This window comes from Mizuhopecten yessoensis, unplaced genomic scaffold, assembly GCF_002113885.1.
Source record: "Mizuhopecten yessoensis strain PY_sf001 unplaced genomic scaffold, ASM211388v2 scaffold9847, whole genome shotgun sequence".
In the NCBI taxonomy this organism is placed as follows: domain Eukaryota; kingdom Metazoa; phylum Mollusca; class Bivalvia; order Pectinida; family Pectinidae; genus Mizuhopecten; species Mizuhopecten yessoensis.
Window position 1 is genome coordinate 2,716,813 of NW_018408252.1, and position 22,761 is coordinate 2,739,573.

The 22,761-nt window shown below is 35.2% G+C and overlaps 1 protein-coding gene across 4 annotated transcripts in view; it reads left to right on the plus strand.

Annotated features, from left to right (window-relative positions):
• The window catches only part of LOC110458932 (phospholipid scramblase 2-like), a 34,450-nt gene extending 12,069 nt beyond the window's left edge, over positions 1–22,381 (plus strand). For all 4 annotated transcript variants that reach the window (XM_021510915.1, XM_021510916.1, XM_021510914.1 and 1 more), the window contains exons 3-11: positions 5,357–5,410; positions 7,922–8,074; positions 11,503–11,580; positions 14,142–14,218; positions 15,208–15,338; positions 16,918–17,032; positions 17,853–17,955; positions 18,432–18,490; positions 19,418–22,381. In XM_021510915.1, the coding sequence (XP_021366590.1) occupies positions 5,357–5,410; positions 7,922–8,074; positions 11,503–11,580; positions 14,142–14,218; positions 15,208–15,338; positions 16,918–17,032; positions 17,853–17,955; positions 18,432–18,490; positions 19,418–19,456 (809 nt within the window). In that variant the 3' untranslated portion in view covers positions 19,457–22,381. The remainder of the gene's footprint in view (positions 1–5,356; positions 5,411–7,921; positions 8,075–11,502; positions 11,581–14,141; positions 14,219–15,207; positions 15,339–16,917; positions 17,033–17,852; positions 17,956–18,431; positions 18,491–19,417) is intronic.
• Positions 22,382–22,761: the final 380 nt, after the last annotated feature.

Below are 22,761 nucleotides of genomic sequence, written 5' to 3' on the forward strand. Positions count from 1 at the left end.
ATCTGAATGGCTGATGTTCATGTGTTTTGTGAAATAGAAAATTTTATAAAACATATTTATATCATGGTATATATATATAACTTGTTGCAATGTATATAGTACCTATACTTGCCAAATTTTTGAAATTTCCATGGGGAGATTGTGCATGCTCAAAATTAAAACATAAATAAAATGTGTGTATTACCCCCTACAGACAAAATAACCGTTTAAAACAACATGATTTGAGTTGTTCTTTCAGAGGAAAACATTAGATCTTAGAATATAGGAACAGTTAAGCAAATTCCCTGGTAAGAAATACTTAATGTTAAGGTCCAAAATCGGGACCGAGTCTCCCTTGGCCTTCTAAATAGGGAGGGTTGGCAAGTATGGTACATGTAATAGTGGAAAAAAATTATAACAGACATATTGCTCTCCATACATCTTTACTATAATAGGTGGGCAAGCAAATCCATTCAGAAAAATATCACACAAGTTTGAACTCTGCTTTGATGGAGATAAAATGGAGCACTGTGGCTCTCTGCGCTGGTATTTAACAGACTTAGGGCTGTGAGGGAAAATTGACATAGTACTGTTTGAATTGTGACATGGAGGCAAAGCTTGACAAATATCCGGTACACACATGACTAGCAAACAGATTTTATGTTTATATTAAACAAACAATGCAAGGATTACCGAGTGAGACCCTTGAATTGGAAGAGTTCAAATGTGTCTTCAGGGGTGAATGAGTTAATATACATGCAGGGTGATTCAAATATGTGTAGAAAGACTTGCTGGAGAGCTAGCTAGTATAAAGTCCATAGTCTCCCTCGGTATAGTTGGTTATGAAATTTCAGGGGTGAATGAGTTAATACAACGTAGCCTCCTACACATGTACATGTATACAAATGTGTGGCAGGGTTCAATTGTACATAGGATTAAGGTCGCCTTACAGCTTCGAGCTAGGGGGAATTTCCCTTTAGCTCAGTGGTAGAGCGTCCGACTAGGAACCTGGAGATCGAGGGTTCGATCCCCGGTGGAAGCACACTATTCTCTTTCCTGTTACAAATGGTGTCTGTGGCCCTCCCTGTGGTGACAGGGAGTTAGAACCTGGGTTGTGGTGTTCGAGGGCGAACACATTTAAAAAGGGGGGAGTAGTGTGGCAGGGTTCAATTGTACATAGGATTAAGGTCGCCTTACAGCTTCGAGCTAGGGGGAATTTCCCTTTAGCTCAGTGGTAGAGCGTCCGACTAGGAACCTGGAGATCGAGGGTTCGATCCCCGGTGGAAGCACACTATTCTCTTTCCTGTTACAAATGTAATGCCTTCTGTTTCCTGTTAATTATTGTTTCTAAAACCAGGAATATCTTTCTGATAGAATTTACCTGCTTTCCAATTTGTAATTACCAACAGGTGTAGCATCTGAAATACATAGTGTAATATTTGGAGGGGGTCAAGGTGGGGGTGGGGGCTGGGGCCCTGGGGAGGCTAATAATAATACCGCATGATGCTTCTGGTGTTTTTAATCCGGATTTCTTCTCACTGAAATAAAAAAAGAATCATCATATTGGAAACTGAAAAAATCAGATTTTATTTTTAATCCGGCAGTATACATGATAAATATAATCCGCCACCCACCTTATATTTTACCTGTATATGGGATACTCATTGCATTGGTTCCCGATCCCAACAGTAAAAATTATCATTTACTGATACATGTTCATGTCAATGGTATGGCCTTCTTTGCATACCCAATTCACCTGAATTTAGTGCTCCTTTCCTAAAAGCAGCCTTCACCCTTTTGCAGGAGAAATTGAAAACATATAGAACCTCTCCCACACCTCAACCAGTCCCAATCAATGATGATATTTTTAAAAGTACTTACACACTTTTTTTACTCATCCACCCCTGAAATTTCATGATGAACTGTTCCAACCTTTGAATTGGAAGAGTTCAAATGTGCCTTTAGGGGTGAATGAATTAAAGAAGAGATTTATGTCTGGTAATCATGGCTAGTGTACTTCCTGTGAAGTGGATAATATATATAATGTATATAATCTATAATGTCCTTCTGAAAATAACAACTGGTTGAAGTTGTACAACTTCTTCTATCATAAATTTGATTTTTGTTTTTGCTAATGATTTGGATGCTTATTACATATATTATTTGATAAAAAGGTTACAATATGACCCTTTACAAACCGAGATTACATTTTATTTTTGTTATTTCTGATGATTTTGATGCTTATTACACATCCTATGTGATAAAATGGTTATAATATATGACCCTTTCCATATCCATCCCTGTTTCAACCCTTGATCCATATATAAGCCCTTGGGTATCCCACCCTCTTGAGCTGATAAGGAAATCTTGTGCTGATACAGGGTAGGATATAGAAGGCTGTATAATAACCTTTAATTGTGCACACCTGTCTCTTGATCGTTTCCAGCTGGCAGGTAAAACTCTCCCATATGGTTGTCTGCATACACATCCCATTTAGAATGCACTAGCTATATATAGCTGGCCTAGTTTCGCTTCATTGATTTCATCATAAGTAAGTTTAAGGATTGACTAGTTTATCAAATACACAATATACAAGTGTAAGCTTCGCTTTTGATTTAAGAACTTGCTGAAAGAGTCCGTCCTTCAATTATAGTGATGTTTTCTTTCAGCCCTAGACAACTGTACAGATTTAAAATAAGAATTTTCTCAGTCCTAACATATATACGTAATTGACATATTAGGGCTAAGAATTATCTTAAGTCTATTATAGACTTATTTGTAATCCTAATTCAAACATGTACATTATATTGCTCACATTCAAATCAGTTCAATTAGGTACATAATTATATATCTAACAGCCCTCCCAACGCCCCCCCAAAAAAAGTGTGTTTATGTATTGCCTTCACCTTTCCTGGCAGTTTCTGAGTCATGTATTTGAATAATTTCTTACAGATTTTTATCAATTTAATTTATGTATTAGGCCTATGTCAATATATCTCATAGTTATACTCATCAGCTCCACATTTTTAGACATTTACTTTTGTAAGTAGATGTGTGTAAGATTGCTTTTATGAATATGTCAGGATATGTTGATTTAATCTTGATTTATTTCAAATGAGATTTATGAAATGATAAATTAAATCTGAGAACTTTTCATTTTATATAAACCTTTGATTGCATAAATCTCATAATTACCCGTGTACAGGTATGAATTGAAACAACATATTTTGTCTCTTTTTTCACATGATCAAGAGTTTTAGTGAATATTGCAATAAACGTGTACATTATACATTTTCCAGGTCAATCTCAATGTCTTAATAACTCAATTCACCTCTAAAGACACATTGGAACTCCTCCAATTCAAAGGTTGGAATAGTTCATTATGAAATTCCAGGGGTGAATGAGTTAATATATAAATTCTACAATCATGGCCCTATATATTCTGTAAACCTTGTACACAATTTTCGCTCTCCGCAATTCCGTCTTTGCGTATTGCAGAGTTATCTTCTCTTTGGAGCAGGTATTGATTGTTACGTCACTTGTTTGGGAGAGTAACGTCATCAATTTTTGGGAAAACGACGTAATTTTCTCGCACAGACCAATGACGTAACAATCAATACCTGCTCCCAAGAGAAGATAACTCTGCAATACGCAAAGACGGAATAAGGGCAAATACATCATTACAGTAATCGTTTGTAGACAACTTAATTTACATAGTAATTAGATGTGAACTTTAGGTGAAATTAACACTGGGCTTATATCAATTTTACCGGTGTAGGGCAAAAGTTTGGCTGGGGAATTGTCCCATTGTAAAGTATCTGTTGTCTCCATTATATCATCTGGAGGTCTGTGGTGTTATTACTATCATTCTGTGACATCACAATAAGTCATATAAGATGAGTTCCTACACAAAATATATGTGTTTTCACTGAATAACATTGTAATAATGTGATAAAATTGCTCGGTAGATATAGGATCTTACATGTGTTTCCATTTCATATGAGATTTTAAACAAGTCTAAGGAAGGCTCACTAAAATGAAAAATTTTGTGACAAGTTTCATAAATATCATCACATAATCAAGATTTATGGCATTTGTTCGTGTAAAACGGCAATTTTCATGCAACCTTGAAATGTAAAAAGCCACCATTTTGACTCCAGTGTGTAAGTCAGTGACCTCATGTACACGTCCTAGGCGTGACGTCACAATAGTAAAAGAATTGAAACTTACAACCAATCGCAGGGCTGATAGGTCATATTACATGGGTTAATACGGAAAAAAATATGACATGGGTATATTCACTGGATAACACAGTACATTATGTGATAAAGTTTAGCTGTTATAAGTTTAACTGCTAAAATATATTAAAAACAAAAAACAAAAACCTGCTAAATATTTCTTCCCATGACATACATCGATCTAGTCTTCATTCCATGATATCTTTCCAATCCTGGCTAAATCTAATCAGTCTGTTTTAACCACTAACTAATTAAACTTTGAAAAGATCTCTCCTGATTATATCACAGCTACCTGAACATCCACATCAATAGTTTTCTGTGTGATGAAAATACACTCTGTTATATTCTGTTTCACGTTTGCTAATAACTGTAAGTACTGAAGAACCTCTTTACTGAGGAAAATGTTTCTGCCAATAATTTGCAATGGAAAGTACTTTCATAAATTGGTTCAAAGTGTTTCCTGCAGAGAATTATCTGCTGAAAGTGAGTTTTTGTCCCTTACAAAGATGTGTATATATTTAATTTTATTGCTGGATACGAGATTCCTATAAGTATAATTAGGTTAGGATTAACGAGGTTCTTCAGTGCTTCTGACAGTAGAGGAACAAATGATTTTAATCAAATAAACTTTTTCTTGTTCATTTTGTAGTGATGATAATTTATGGTACAATTATATATATATAAGATTTATTTAATTATTTTTCTGATAAAAAGTGTGACTATGATTAATTTGTCTTCTTTTGTGGTTAAGTGTTAAACAGAATAGATACAACTATGGCTTAAATATAATTACTATTAATTTTGTATCAAATTTTTTATAATTGTGTAAGAATTCAAGTGTTTAAAAATATAGGACTCTATGATATGATTCTATGTATGAATTTAAGATTAAACTTAACTTTACTAACATAACATGTATGATATACCATACTTAATTTTGGAAAGAAATGAATTTACATATGAGCACAGTAACAGTTCATTATAAAATTAGCTGCAATTATTCAAAATACATGTTTTGTTTATTTTAACATCAGTGAAAATTTTGAAACAAAGTAATTATATAATTGTATTTTGTTTGGATTGCCTCCCTTGAATTGTCTCCCTTGAATTATAACATGTTTTTGTATGACTGTTGACAGCGTATGGCCAGCCTCAGTCGTATGGACAACCAATGCAGCCCCAGTATGGTCAGGGTAAGTAACGCCACATATTTCAGTTTCCTTTTTTTTCTTTTGTAATTATTTATAATCAGAATATCTTGAATTCCGTTGGTCTGCTTTCATTTTACATGTTTTGTAAATGTTTAGGCGTTAACCGAATCAAAGCTTTGTTAAAGATTTTATACATCATGTTCTCCTAGATATAAATTAACACATCAAAACCTACAATGATTTCTTTCTTTTGATTTAAACAAAAAAATGTTATTACTGCAATGTGCCTGGCTCAAATTCATTGAAAGATATTTTTTTACGTGAAGCGAAAGTGAGAAAATTGACCCAAAGATGTTTCCTCTGAAGTTAATTCTATATTAATTTTTGTAAAAAAACACAAGTAAGCTAACACATAAATTGAAGCATTCTGTCCAGCAAGAAACTGGCAACTTCAATTTCTAATTCATATTTATGTTTGATAGTTTATACAAATGATTGAAATAATTGGGGGTGCAAGACCTAGATATGTTTTTTGTTGGACTCTTCTATATCCCTTTTTATTCAAGATGTTCAAAACTTCAGTGAGTACTTAAATTTTTCAGCAGCGAATAGTTCAGAAGACCAACAAAACCAAAATGCTGTGAAATCAGCTATATTCGCGGGGTTCAAATTTGGTGGTTTTCCGACAAAACTCCATTTCGTTGGTACATGAATTTGTAGATTACAAGTACGCACTCAAACAGAGAAATGCTTTATATCACATTTGTAATTATTTAAATTTGTGAATCTATGAATTTGTGGATGAAGGTTACCCACGAAATCAACAAAATAAAAAAATAAAAACACAAAACTTTGTGATTCGCAGGTGGTTGTGTTTGCAGTGTTAGGCTTATATACACTGTTTGTTTAAAATGGCTGTCAACATTATTTGCATGGAATACTAATGAAGAATAATTAGGCATACCTATTACTTGCCAACTATATAAAATTTCCATGGGGGAGATTACACGTGCTAGGAATCAAAAGTATTAGTAAAATGTGTTAATGTACATGTACACACCCTAAGGAAAAAATAAAACTTTTAAATGTCATTCTTGAGTTGTCCAATGACAGTTCTATCACATGAAATCATCAGATCTTAGAAAATAGGGATAGCTAAGAAAATTCAGTGGTTGAAAATGCTCAATTTTGGGGTCCGGAATCGAGAGCCTCCCTTCAATATAGGGACAGTTAGTTAGCAGGTATGATTATGGCTACACTAAAAATGCCTGCTATACATATAGAAATCATGGCTACACAAAAATGTTTGGCATGCGATTGTAAACACAGTAAAAAGTAACAACGGAAGAAAACATAGCTACGCTAAAATCACCGCCTCACATACCGGTGTAGAGTAATACTGACAGAAAGCACATGATAAACCTATAAGGCTTAATGGCTTAAAACTCAAATGTCAATAAATTTCAGCAGAGTGGACGTGATAACAATTTCCTAAAGAATGACAAAAAGCTTTATCTATACTAGGTTTTGTGGGAGGTAAAAGTTCCTGTAATTTAAGTCAGGTTAATCTTTATTTTCTTTAGGTAGAAATATTAAGTATGTTAAGTTTGGTCTAGTAGTGTACATTAAGAAATCTACTGTGGCAAAAATATGGCCCCTTCCGAATTACTGAATAGAACAAAGTAGAAACATGCACTGCTCAGTGGACATTAATACAATTATTTATTTATGTTACAGTTATAGGTTACAATGTATTGACCCAGTTCTCTAGAGACACTGTACATGTATCAGCTAACTAGATGTAGTTCATTGATTAACCCAGATACCGGTACATGTACACACGTTAGAGTAAAACTCAGATAATAATCCCTATCAATACAAGGACCCAGAGTCCTGAATAGGATTATTGTATGTAGGTTGGGCGACCAGTTTCGGTTCCTCTGGTAAACATTGCTGAAGATCGCTGTCCCGGACTGCACTGTAATTTTCCCTACATGCTGTTAGTCAGTTACCTCCCCTTAACTTCTGTTTGGATGACACTGTAACACAGTTTGGCTAAGCAACTTCTGTTAAACCGATACAGCTCGTTCGGTAAGAGGTTATTTAAGTTATAACAATCTGAAGTCAAGGGTTTAAATCCTGATATAGCCCTGTGGACTTTTTACTCTCAAAACACTGTTGTTGATTTAAATTTTGTTTATTTCATATCTATTATTTCTCATATAAGTCCCACAACTCATGGCTTTCTTTCTAGAAATGATTCATTACAGCCATAGATAGTCATGCCAGGAAAAACAGTTTCTAGAACTTACCCTGTAGTTACAATTTCTGGCAGTGGAACGAGGATCCTTCACTTATTCAAGTTTCAACCCTGAAATTTCATAATGAACTATTCCAACTTTTGCACAGGAAGAGTTCAAATGTGTCTCCAGGGGTGAATGAGTTAATTGAAAAAAAATAACAACTTGTAAAGCATACTGAATCAGATGATAAGCCATCACCCAAAATATGATAAATTCCATCTAAAATGTTCACTATATTATTATTATATAGCTGGAGTAGTTATTCCAATGAACATTCCTGGACAACCCCAGGTGGTGCAGTGGATGTCTCGTCCCGAGGCCATTCCTGGCTGTCCCCCCGGACTGGAGTACCTCACCCAGATTGATCAACTCCTCATCAAACAGCAGATTGAGATCTTGGAATGTATGTATCTAACATTTCATTAGAAGCCTGGTTAGAAATGACTTTATGGGTCATTTTCAGCCTCAAAAAAACTAAAAAAATCAACTTGAATTTATTTACCAATATATAAACCTCACATTGGTTATTTGGGGCTATATTTCCTGGTGCAGATTTTTTTATGATGGGGCAAGCATAGATACCACACCATAATAACAAATTTGCGTTGCTATGCAGAAAAAGCCAATAAAAGCCTCCGCATCCAGAAAATCCTTTCTTGGACTGAACACTTATATGACAATGTTTAAGTATGCCAAATATGAATTTGGTTAATATGTGCAAAGGTTTTCAAAAATTGAACAGTGTTCAGTTGATTGGCTTCTAAATGGCCAATATACATACCGGTACCATATATAGCATGCAATAGACAATATTTACACGTTTCAGATTGAAACATGAGGTTTATTAACTTTCTTTGTTAGGCCATATCTCCTTCAAAATTGTTGAATGAATTTGAAATATCATATTTGTGTACTTCATTTATCCAAGATTACGAATAAAACAATTACATGTAATTCTAAATCCCTGGTGAGGGAGAAAATGACCCTTAGCGCCCCTAGTCCTTTATGTTTCTTCCATAGTAGCATAATACAGGGCTGTAACAATTCATAATGGAACAGATGTTTGAACAGAAATGTGCTGCATACTATTAGGTCAAACAAAAAAGATTTTGTGTTTCCAGTAACCCTTTTTACCTTCCCTAATTTGTTGTGCCTACCCTAAACTTTTTAAGGCAATTTTCAAAGAAGCACTGTTAAAGTAAAGATCTCTCTCCTATATAAACCATACAAAATTATTTGTTAACCCTTTACCCCTGTGTAACTTCAGTAGACTCTACCATGCATTGATATGGATGAGTCCATTATGGTCTGCAGTGATGAAAGGGTTAGAATAAAATTTGTTGCCTATACATGTACCTACCTACCCTAAATTTTCCAACATGTTATAGGAAAAAAATATATGTTTTTGTCTGACCTTATAAATGTTTGAAAGATGCATTTCTATTCAAAGGTATACAGCTATGTTTTAGTTCAAAACAACAAAGAAAACTCTTCTTCATCTTTCTTGGTGGTCTCTTTTTAGGTCACCTGAGCTTTGCTCAAGTGACCTATTCTAATCGCTTTTCGTCCGTCGTCGTCCGTCGTCCGTCGTCCGTCGTGCGTCGTGCGTAAACTTTTACATTTTCAACTTCTTCTCAAGAACCAGTGGATGGATTTTTTTCAAACTTGGTCAGAATCATCCTTGGTAGATGAGGCTTCAAAATTGTAAAATTGGGATTCCTACCCCAACCCCTGGGGCCAGGGCGGGGCCCCAAAGGGAAAATTAATCAATATTTCAAAAATCTTCTTCTCCAGACTCAGAGGTACTACAGTGATTTTCTCTACGTGGAAAGAAAGATCATCAGGGGCTTTACTTAAATTGTAAATTTCAGGACCCCCGAGCTATCCGTTCTCCCTTGGGGAGGGGGTAAAGTTTACTATAGTTTATATAGGGAAATAACACTTTTGGGTATATTTTGACAACTTTCTGTAGGAAATTATTTTTACTTGGTGAGAATTATCCTTGGAGGTAGATGGTTTCAAATTGTAAAATTGAGATTCCTACCCCGACCCCTGGGGCCAGGGCGGGGCCCCAAAGGGAAAATTAATCAATATTTCAAAAATCTTCTTCTCCAGACTCAGAGGTACTACAGTGATTTTCTCTACGTGGAAAGAAAGATCATCAGGGGCTTTACTTAAATTGTAAATTTCAGGACCCCCGAGCTATCCGTTCTCCCTTGGGGAGGGGGTAAAGTTTACTATAGTTTATATAGGGAAATAACACTTTTGGGTATATTTTGACAACTTTCTGTAGGAAATTATTTTTACTTGGTGAGAATTATCCTTGGAGGTAGATGGTTTCAAATTGTAAAATTGAGATTCCTACCCCGACCCCTGGGGCCAGGGCGGGGCCCCAAAGGGAAAATTAATCAATATTTCAAAAATCTTCTTCTCCAGACTCAGAGGTACTACAGTGATTTTCTCTACGTGGAAAGAAAGATCATCAGGGGCTTTACTTAAATTGTAAATTTCAGGACCCCCGAGCTATCCGTTCTCCCTTGGGGAGGGGGTAAAGTTTACTATAGTTTATATAGGGAAATAACACTTTTGGGTATATTTTGACAACTTTCTGTAGGAAATTATTTTTACTTGGTGAGAATTATCCTTGGAGGTAGATGGTTTCAAATTGTAAAATTGAGATTCCTACCCCGACCCCTGGGGCCAGGGCGGGGCCCCAAAGGGAAAATTAATCAATATTTCAAAAATCTTCTTCTCCAGACTCAGAGGTACTACAGTGATTTTCTCTACGTGGAAAGAAAGATCATCAGGGGCTTTACTTAAATTGTAAATTTCAGGACCCCCGAGCTATCCGTTCTCCCTTGGGGAGGGGGTAAAGTTTACTATAGTTTATATAGGGAAATAACACTTTTGGGTATATTTTGACAACTTTCTGTAGGAAATTATTTTTACTTGGTGAGAATTATCCTTGGAGGTAGATGGTTTCAAATTGTAAAATTGAGATTCCTACCCCGACCCCTGGGGCCAGGGCGGGGCCCCAAAGGGAAAATTAATCAATATTTCAAAAATCTTCTTCTCCAGACTCAGAGGTACTACAGTGATTTTCTCTACGTGGAAAGAAAGATCATCAGGGGCTTTATTTAAATTGTAAATTTCAGGACCCCCGAGCTATCCGTTCTCCCTTGGGGAGGGGGTAAAGTTTAATATAGTTTATATAGGGAAATAACACTTTTCGGTATATATTTTATCCATTTTCAGCAGAAAATTACTCAAACTTAGTCAGAATCATCTTTGGTGAATGAGAGTATTACTTTGTAAAATTGGGATTCCTGCCCCATCCCCAGGGGCTAGGGCGGGGCCCCAAAGGGAACATTTACCAATATTTTCAAATTTTTATCCATTGATGACATGACAAGTATTGTATTTCACTTAGTTTACATGCTGATTTCCACATCACATCTAAACAATAAAATAAAGCTACCAGTACCTATGATATAACTCAGGTGACCGCTAAGGCCCTTGGGCCTCTTGTTTATGTTACATGTCAAATAAGCTGTTTTACCAAGTTATAAAACAGACAATTTGCAGGAACAAATTTTTGTTTTCTATAATTACTACTACCAGCAGGCAACACGTATTTTGTGAATTTCTGTTATAATTTTAATTTGACACCACACCAATATATGACTGAAAGTGCCAAACAGTTGTTCCAATTAGAAAACATGTAAGAGTTCTTGCAATACACTTACCAACCTCCGAACTATCATGATACCGATACTGATACAGCTATACAGGTATTGATTCAATTTTAATATATACATGTATAATATGCAGTGTTTACTGGCTGGGAGATGGCAAACAAGTACAAGGTTCTCAACAACCAGGGACAGCAGGTTTTCTTTGCCGCAGAAGGTGAGTTTATACATTAAACAGTGAAATTTAAGCATTCAGGTAGTTCACACTTTATTTAATGAACAGGTAATTATGTTACCATATAATTATTCTCCATTTGTAGACTTGATTCTGACAATAACATGTTTCTTTGTCAGAGTTCTCAGAAATTACAGACAACACAAAAGATGATGAGAATATCAAAGGGCACTCATTACTCCTAGAAAGCACTGTGTACTGGGAAATATTTGCTGCAATTTAACTCATTCACCCCCGAAGACACATTTGAACTGTTCCAATTCAAAGGGTTGGAATAGTTCATTATGAAATTTCAGGGGTGAATGAGTTACTCTCATCCTTTTCACCCTCTCAAGTGGTGGCAAATTCATCATGTCAGCAAATATTTGTTCACAACAAACAATATGTAGTAAATACATGTAAATGGCAAAATTAACACTTGGGTAGCATGTATTTTACCGTTAAACGGGCCTGTTTATATCCATAGTCTAGCTTATGGAAGTCAATCTTTGTTTAACTATATATCGAGGGGCCACAGTGACCAAGGGGTTCAGGCGTCCGACATTCTGCTACCACTAGCCCTTCACCACTGGGTCACAGGTTCGAGGCCTATACTTGGGGCAGTCACCAGGTACTTGCCATAGTTCGGTGGATTGTCTCGGGGAAATCCAGCTTTCCACCACCACCAAAACCTGGCATGTCATTAAATAACCATAGCTGTTAATAGGATGTAAAACACAAACAAACCAAACCAAATAACTATATACATACTGTATTGTAGACTGAGTAATCCAGCCACCCTCATTCCCACCAAACGGCTGGGTTGTAAGAAGAGTGAAAGACTGACTGTTTTGTTAAGAAAACAATTTATCTATCTTGTTCATGCAGTTTTCTTCATTACATAGTATTTCATTGAAAAGGATTACACTTAAATGCATTAACTCATTCACCCCTGAAGACAGATTTGATGTCTTCCAATTCATAGGTTGGAATAGGTCATTATGAAATTTCAGGGGTGAATGAGTTACATTTACATGTTTCTTATTTCAAAAAGATTTCAACATTAATAGACATGTTAATTACTTTCTAAATTGTAGTTTTGACTTGTTAGTGACAATTAGAATGTAAAAAAAGTAAAACAATAATCTTTCATGCATTCTTACACAGTGAAACGCTTAATGCAAAATTGAAAGAAGGGAAGTAACTCTTCACATAACGACAAATAAAGGAGTGTTTGTATCCTGTTTGTATCCTATTTCTTAAGATTTCTGTATCTTTGGAGTTTTATGGGTTTTACGAGTGTATAAATCTGCTGTTTGTCCTGTAGTGTGTATTAGAAAAGAGTCTGATCATTTTGATTCAAAGTTGTGGAGGGAATTGTTTAAATGAGCTTTTAGGTCACCTGAGACAAAGTCTCAAGTGACCTATGCGAACGCCTTTTGTCCGTCGTCGTCCGTCGTGCGTCCGTAAACAATTTACATTTTCGACTTCTTCTCCAAAACCACTGAACCAATTTCAATGAGATTTTGCAGGAACCTTACATGGACTACGGTCAACAAAAATAGTTGCCGGTTTAGTCCCAAGCCCCCAGGGGCCTGAGGGGCGGGGCCAAAAAGGGTGAAATTGACTAAAATTTCAAAAATCTTCTTCTCAAGACCCAGATATGGTAGAATCAAATACTCTTCATAGATGGAAGGGTCTTAAGGTGCTTTACCATAATTGTGAGTTTCTTGGCCCTGGGGTCTCACGTTTTCCCCTGGGGAGGGGGTAATCTTTACTATAGTTTATATAGGGAAATCACATTTTGGACAAACATTTGTTTAATTTCCATTGGAAGTAATTCAATTTAGGTTAGCATTATCAGTTTTAGGTAGAAGTTTGATAGTATGCACATATCAGCCCTGACTGACCCCCGGGGCTGATGGGTGGGACCAAAAAGGGTCAAATTGACAAAAATTTCAAAAATCTTCTTCTCAAGACCCAGATATGGTAGAATCAAATACTCTTTATAGATGGAAGGGTCTTAAGGTGCTTTACCAAAATTGTGAATTTCTTGACCCTGGGGTCTCACATTTTCCCCTGGAGAGGGGGTAAACTTTACTAAAGTTTATATAGGGAAATCACATTTTGGACCAACATTTGTTTACTTTCCATTGGAAGTAATTCAATTTAGGTTAGCATTATCAGTTTTATTTTATTAAGGATTATAATGGCAAATGATACTTTGAATATTACATTTTGAGCCAGCCCTACCCCCAAGGGCTGTAGGGGGGGGCTCAATGGAGTCAGTGTGCTAAAATTTCTTCATTTTCCTTGTTTAGAATCAGAGGTGCTAGTTTCAAATACTTTTTAGTCTTAAATCTGTATGGTCTTAAATCTGTATGCTAGATATTGAATAAGGTGGTTTTATTGTTTTTTGTCACTTTGAATAATATTTCTGTTCATGTTAAAAACAAAATCAACTCTCTGTATAAATATATCAGGTGACCGTTAAGGCCCATGGGCCTCTTGTTAAATTAAATGTTGTAAATCTGACCTTACACTTGCGTACCTGATATTTTCAGAGTCGGAGACCTGTGAGCGTCAGTGCTGTGGACCAAACCGAGGTTTCAACCTTCACATCACCGACAACTCAGGGCAGGTAGGTTAACAAGGGTGTCATAGGTGTATGTAGGTAAGGGACAGATCTGTTAAATTTTAACCTTAGTAAATAAACTGTTAATAACTGTAAAATCCAAAAAGGAAGCAAAAAGTGATTAATTTGACACACGCTTTGTCATAAATAAATAGCCTGGAGTAATTGCAGACAAAAAAGCTCTGCTCTGTAATTTTTTGTTTCACCAAAAAGAATTTGCAAAGTAGACCCAAATTAAGAATTTGGTTAAGACCAGGACTGAGTTTTACTAAAGGTTGTAAATCCACACGTTGACTTAGGCGTAACTTACGTCAAAAATCTGTTTTACTGAAGGTCGTAACTTTTAGTTACGAGTTAAGATATGCGTAAGTCTATGTCTGCCTCTGAGCACACGTAAGTTCACACATAAGTATACGTCTACGCGTAAGATCACACGTTAGTAACGTAAACATGAACATGTCCGCGTTCCTACTTCTGCAACATCATTTGATGGTTATCGAGCAGACACTGTTTACACTAAAATAAAAGTACACGATACGCATGTACCATAATGCGTTGCTATATCATTTTTATCTCTGATTTGGAGAGTTCCAGTTGTAAGTCTACGTCCAAGGTTACGTTTAACCCTACATTTATGTTCGGAGTTACGACCTTTGATAAAACGGACCTTACGCAACCGTAACTAAAATCCGAACTCGACTAACGTCTACATCTTACGACCTTTAGTAAAACTCAGTCCTGGTTGCAGGCTGGAAGAGCCGGAAGCTGACAATATCACCAGATTTGGGCTGACACCGATATATCAATACATGGGCAGGCAATATGGACAGGTTGAATATAATTGATCACAAATGCAATATGATTGATATTTTAATAAGTTTAATAAATTGTACATATATATCTATTTCTGCATAAGATCATCGAAAGTACAGTCAAAGTTTTGTGTGCTGTACATGTCTTCCGGTATGTCTGATGTGTATATCTTATGTTTCTAGGAAATCATCAAATGCACTCGTGAGTTTAAGTGCTGTGTGGGATGCTGCTGGTGTGCCAATGCTGATGGCTGTGCCCATGAAATCGCTGTCGAGGCGCCCCCGGGCACAATTGTTGGATATGTCAGGCAGGAGTAAGTTGTTTTAAATCTCACATTTTCAATACAAATATAGGCAATGGTTGTGCTAAACAAAAAAATGGGTTGAATTAAAGAATATGCTGTGACTACTCCAACAGTGTTAGAGGTTTACATGGCGGGATACTTATGACAGGCGCTGCATAACTCGCAGTCGGCAATCATATACGATAGGAAAAAGGCCGACCAGCAGCCTCTTATGTTATAGGAGTAGCTGTGACTACAAAGATGTTTACATTGTCAAAGGGAAATAACTCTTGATTTTTTTCACCAAATGTTGGTCTGTGGAAGGGTTAGCAGTTTGATGTATTGACAGCCTAATCAAAACGTAAAACAATAATAATAAGAATAATAATTTGAGGTTCTTATATACCGCTTTATCACAACCTAGTTTGTAGCTCATCTCTCAAAGCGGTTCACAAGTTATTATCCGTGGTTATAGGGCCTTTGCAACCAGCCAATACCTTTTCAACTCCCTTGGGAGCATACAGCCACAGCTGCCATTTCAGCGCTAACAGCTAGCATTCAACAATTCTAGCACTGCCCAAACACATACTCATTTACAGATGAGTAGACTGGAACAAGTGGAGTAAAGTATCTTGCTCAAAGATACAACACAGTGCCGTGACTGGAACCTGCAACCCTTCGGTCACGAGCCTGGCGCCCTACCACTAGACTACTGTGCCTCCAATCATTGCTTAACATTTGACAACATGAAGGCCAATTGTTTACATCTCTGGATTGTGATCATACATGTGTAGTACGACGTGAAATAGTGATATAGATAGTGCCATTGCTGGGGCTCGAACCCGCGACCCTTGGCTCTCTAGCTTTGCCACTGAGCTAAAGGGAAATTCCCTACACCTGACAGTTGTAAGGCATCCTAATCAATGCACATCTTTTACACATGAATATGTCCAGGGCCCGTATTCATTAAACCATTCTCATTCTCTAATCATGGATTTTTTGCTCAAGATTAATTTCTTGTACAGGTTATAAATGATAAAACATTCTGAATTTGTCAATGATTTGGAAAACATTTGAAGGATGTTAAAGTATAATACTTTTTGCAATGTTTACAATTGACGTTTTGATCATTTGACCTGATTTAAGTGGATAACAAAAAAGCATGTTTGAGCACAGAATTCATGCTTGAGCATGAGAATGGTTTCATGAATACAGGCCCAGAGCTATAAATCATTTTATTTTTAGAGAAAAAAAAAGTTTTTTTATCAAACAACTTAATTACTGTGTTACAGAATGGAGCTGATTAGATAATTCTTGCTGTATTTATCTTCTTGTTTTTAGGCTTTAAAGTTCTGAATTATCATGATCAAAATTGCACCAATACCGTTTCCTGGTAGTGAAATTTCTAACAAAATTTCCTTGATTGTATGTAGGGGTAAAATTCCATGAAATGTTTTTGTGAGTAGGGGTAAAAATTCCATGAAATGTTTTTGTGAGTAGGGGTAAAAGTTCCATGAAATGGTTTTGTGAGTAGGGTGTAACATTCTTTGAATAATTTTTGATTGGGCGATAGTTTAGGGATTCTGATTATATTCCTTTACTTCTCCAGGCAGAGTTGTTGGACTCCACACTACAGTATCCGAGATGCCAACCATGAACCCGTTCTCAATGTCAAGGGACCATGCTGTGTGATGAACGGATGCTGCTGGGACCAGGAATTTATTGTAAGTAATGCTGTAAAGCTCAATCTTTATCTCTTATATAGTCTCCCATAGATTTAAGTGGATGTTCGGCTCAATCTCAATCTTTATATCTTAATCACCCATAGACTTACATAGAAACTTGGCACAAACTTTATATCCCATACACTTACATAGAGACTTGGCTCAAACTTATTTTTTCGTAGGCTTACATTGAGACTTGGTTCAAATTAATTTCCCATAGACTTACATGAAGACTTGGCACAAATTTAATCTCACATAGACTTACATACAGACTTCACTCAAACTTTATCTCAAATAGACATAGAGTCTTGGCTCTAACTTAATATCTTATAGGCTTACATAGAGACTTGGTTCAATCTCAATCTCAAATAGACTTACATAGAGACTTGGTTCAAACTTCTCCATAGACTTACATATAGACTTGGCACAAAATTAATATCCCATAGACTTACATAGAGACTTGGCTCAATTTAATCTCCCATAGAGACTTTGCACAAACTTAGTATCCCAAAGACTTATGTACATTTTTTCGCAAACTTAGTCTCTTAATATCCTATAGACTTACATAGAGACTTGGCTCAAACTTAATCTCTTTATCTCTCATAGACTTACATGCAGACTTGGATCAAACTTAATATATTAATATTTCATAGACTTACATAGAGTCTTGGCACAAACTTAATCTTACATAAACTTACATACAGACCTTGACCAACCTTTGACTGATATAGAAACTTAGCTCAAACTTAGGCTGAGTGTCACAGTGTAGATGATGCTGGTGTTGTGGTCAGCAATGATTCTGGTGTCTCTGTCCAATCAGGTTTGGTCCAAGGACTGGTCAGCTGAGGTCGGAAAACTCAGCAAGCAATGGAGTGGATTTGCCAAGGAGTACTTTACAGATGCTGACAACTTTGGAATCACCTGTAAGTGTTTAAACTGGATTGTCTCCCCTTCGTTGTGAATATGAAGCTTTGATTGTATGTAGTTCTGCCTTAACTCAATCACCATCAAAAGATAACTAGGGGTAACTCGAGGAAAATCAAGCTCACTGTCGTAATATATATTTATTACTTTGGATTGGAATCACATACAAGTGTTAAACTAGGGTTATCTCCCCTTTGTTAAGATAAAACTTTACTGTAATTGCATGTAATTATGGCATAGTTAAATCATCAACTTAACTCAACCATGTATAATTAGAGAACAAACTAACTTGCTTAGGTAACATGTATTTGTTCATCTTTCATTCAAAGATAAGAAGGTATCAGATCATGTTGTAGTGACGGATTACTCCTTTTCTTGAATATGAAATTGCATGTTGTATTCAAGATTTCTGAGGTAACCCTATATATCTTGCTTTAGTCTTACATACGTGGTTTCTCTTTGATATTGTCTTTAGTTCCCATGGATCTGGATGTCAAAATGAAGGCAGTCATGTTGGGTGCTATTTTCCTCATTGTAAGTGTATATTTTCTCCAGTTATTTTCATAAAATAGATTGAATTATTTATTAACTCATTCACCCCTGTATTTTCATGATGAACTATTCCAACCTTTGAATTTGAAGAGTTCAAATATGTCTTCAGGGGTGAATGAGTTAATTTAACCTTCAGTGAATTATTTATTCATTTAACCTTCAGCCTTTAGGGTTTTTATAATGATGTGACTACAGTATTGAATGCTAAACATTGATATTGCAAATGTTCAAAATTCACCAATTAAAAAATAAATAAAAATAAAATAAAAAAAAGAGTATATTTTGTAGTTTGATATACCGGTAGTCTTTTTTATAAACCACCACAAAGGTTTAAGTTGGGTATATAAAAGCAGTTTTGTTGTGGGAATATTAGTTTCACAGTCTTAATTTGTGTAGCTTTTAATCAACATCCTTTCATTTAAGCTTCACAGTTCTAAGGTCAAAGGTCATGGTAACTGTTGCCCGTGTAACAGCCAATTCTTTTCCCCACCGCTGAAAGTTTCCCCGGGGAAAGAATCAGATAGCTGTTTAAGTATCTAGGTCCTAATTAACCGATACAATTTCTAGCTTACCTTTTTTAAACTTCACACAAATGTACACATCTATACATTACCCAAAGACCAAGAAATCTATTCATATTTTGGTTGAAAGGTCATAGGTCAAGGTCACTGTGATGTGGTTTACTTCAAAATGCTTTCTTGACCAGTTTTCAACCTTTTGTTTACTTTCCTAATATTTTTAGACATTACCCATATAAGATTAAAACAAACGTGATTGTGTTTTATTTGACCAACTTAACAGTCACTGACAAAGAAATGTGTAAAATTCCTAACTGTTAATTCAACAATGTGTTTTATTTGCTATGAAAAAGTTGCTAATTATGGCATTCATTTTTTTCTCTCTCGCCAGGATTTCATATTCTTTGAGCAGAAACAGAACAACCGCTAAGCCTTATTACCCTACAGAAAATCCGTAACCTCTACCAAGGAAACATTGTGAAATCCAGAAACTTGACTACAATATTCATCTTCTACTGCGTGTAAATACAAACACCCATAAACAAGAAAAAAATTAACACCTTATAACCAAAGAGGCAGATTCTTCACGGATTTTATACTACTGTGCACTTCATTTCATCTTTCTTAGCGCCTCATGACTGAGGAACAACATGTTGGGAACATATTTCTTGGATTTTTTTACATTTTGTTTTAATCATGTGCATAACTGGACTGGTAACACTTACACAAATATTTATTTATATTGCAGAAATACTGTTTTTGTCATTTTTACAAACTCCAATGTGTGCAAGAGAGGTTTGCTATGAAAACCATTTATTTTCTATACACATTCTTGTGATCAATGAAACTTGATATTTTGTTTAAATACAAGAACTGTATTCCCGTTTTAAGAACCTATTTTCCTGTGAAAGAAATGTGTTGAATTTTAATGTTATGATTTTACATGAGAAAGATAACTAAGGGAAACTTGACAGCATGCCTTCAAGGGGATTCGGTCCAATTTTATGATGCATATAATCTATAAAAAGCATTCTTTCTTTTTGATAAATGCCCCTAAACATTTCAAGTTTTTTAGCATTGGGTACTTAATACAGAGGATACAGTGTTCCTTATCTTCTAGCTAAAGAGGTGTCGAATAAACAATATAAATGCATTATTTCTTTCTACGGGTTCATGTTTGTTATGATCTATTTATTATTATTTTGCAAGATTTTGAATTGGAACACAATTTTAATATCTATCTGATGAATTGTATTGTATTAAAAATTGTAGTTATGCAATAGGGAGACAATAAAATTTTATTCTCGTATTTCTAGTAATTTTGGTGATTTGTACATACTCAAGTTTTATAAGCTCCTTTCAGGAATCCAGCTTTCCCTATGTTTGTTACATATCCATGTCCTAGACCTGTTGTACATATCTTATGTCTATAACATCTCACTGTTCAGTTGTATCATTACTATGTAAACAATGATATTGTGTTTTTATATTTTTTGAGTAAAAAAAAATATCAATTTTGATAAACAAATTTGAACTGTTGCTTTAATATCAATTTCTATCATAAATGGAATATTTCATTAACTTGTTTCACCCCTGAAATTTTGAAAATAAACTATTCCAACATTTGAATTGGGAGAGTTCAAATGTGTCTTCAGGGGTGAATGAGTTAATGTACTGTCAAGAATACATTTACTAGGATTTTTTTGTGTGGAATTTTATCATACTTTGTTGGATGGCTGAGTGGAGAGTGCACTCGCCTTCATCAAGGCAGCCAGAGTTTGATTTCCCGATGGGATGTGAATATATAAAGGAGTCGCCTGCACGATTATCTGGGTTTTCCTCAGGTTCACCCCTTCTTTAAAACCCCCGTGTTCTACCATCCAGGCCAACAACAGTGATTTATATAAGTTAAGGAACTTGTTTCATAATTGTTGTAAAAGATTATCAGACTTAATTTTAATAATTGAAGAAGTTGAAGACGCATTCAATTCCTGTTCACAAATGTTGATTTTTTTATCTCCCCGTGCGACTGTGGCATAAACATCAAGGTTTTTTTTCGGTTCACTAAGTTTCACTGAAAGTATAAGTGCTAGACCAACCAAACCTGGACCATAGATGCATCCTATAGGTAGTACATCTCAACCAATGCATCAAATGCTGGATGCCGTCTACCTTTCATGGTATAGTGACTTTGTCAGCATCTCCATCAACATTAAAGTTTTGGGATTTAAGTTAGTTTCTCTGAACATTTTAGTGCTACACTAACCAAACTTGCACCATAGCTTGCATTGATGGTCAAAGCGGGACACAGGTGAGACATATCAATCTAAATGGCTTGTTTTGTTCTGAAAATAGACATTAAGGATAGGTTCCCTTTGTTTAAACACGTAAAAAGCCACATGCTATCTTTCAGTAAAACTAAATGAGTTTGAAAACCTATAAAATTCACAAAAGCCTAGCACTTGTATGAATTGCTTGTGTAAATAATGTTTATAACTAAATCACTTTATGCAAAAGTTTCTGTTTAACAGTTGTGGCAAGGAAATTAATGCATACATCTTCAGTGTTGTCTTTGTTGTTCTTAATTTAAAATTTCATTTTTCATACATGTACAATGATGTTTTATTCCGTATGCTCATGCCTTGTGTATATATTGGGAAGAATTTCTGCAAATATTTCAGTCATCTCTGAAAAATTCTTATACTTGTATGTTACACTGAATAATAGGTTTTATATCAAAATTTTAACTCCATGACCATTTAAGATACATTTTTACGGCCTATGATACAGCTTATGAATAATTTTGCCTAATATACTGCCTGTACGCTTTATTCGGAACATATCCATTTAAAACATATACATGATATTATTTTTATAAGATATCTTTAAATTTGTAAGGAAATTTTATTGGCTAAATATGAATAGATCATCAGAACTTCATCAAATTGTCTGTTGAGGCAGGTCCCGAACTTAAAAAAAGTTCGAATAAAATGGACCTTTTTGAAATATATTTTACACATTGTGATTATCTTCATCAGCATTAATAGTTGAATTTTGGTGATTTCTTTGTAGGTAAATAGACTTTTAAACCTTTTAGACATTCCTTCGTTGTGTGAAACTCGTCATGACAATCAAGCAATTTCTAGTGAATTTGTTAATAATAGTATTTTAATTCTGGTATCTTAGAACTTGATTTTATTCAATGTTTGTTGTTTTAATTTTGTTGTCACGGAAATAGCATCACATTATTTATGGGACCTATTTTAGACAAAATTGCGGAACATGGAGTAGAAATTTCATTGTTTGTGCATGGTAGAAGCCCTGAAGAAAAAATAAAATTCAATTAAAAACTTTTGTTAAAGATTTTTTTTTTATTTTCTTATATGCATATATTACAGTCCATAGTAACAAGTCTATGTTATAATATTCCTAAAACTACAGTTTCCTACAAACAAGAAGTCATAAGGAAGACATTTCTGGCCTTTGGTTTACTAGTTGACAATCATAACCGTGTACTAACTTTTACAAATTTTGGCAGTATTCAATGTCTTAAGTCAATGTGGAAAACTGAACAAAAGTAAAGACATCTTGCAAAACCTTGGAAAACTCCACAAAACTGTTTCTATTTACATCAGACGAGATTTTTGGATCCCCTCTCAGACTGTTGTCAACATATTTAATATTTTTACAGCTTCACCAGATATGATTCTGATTAAATCAATGCTTCATATTAAT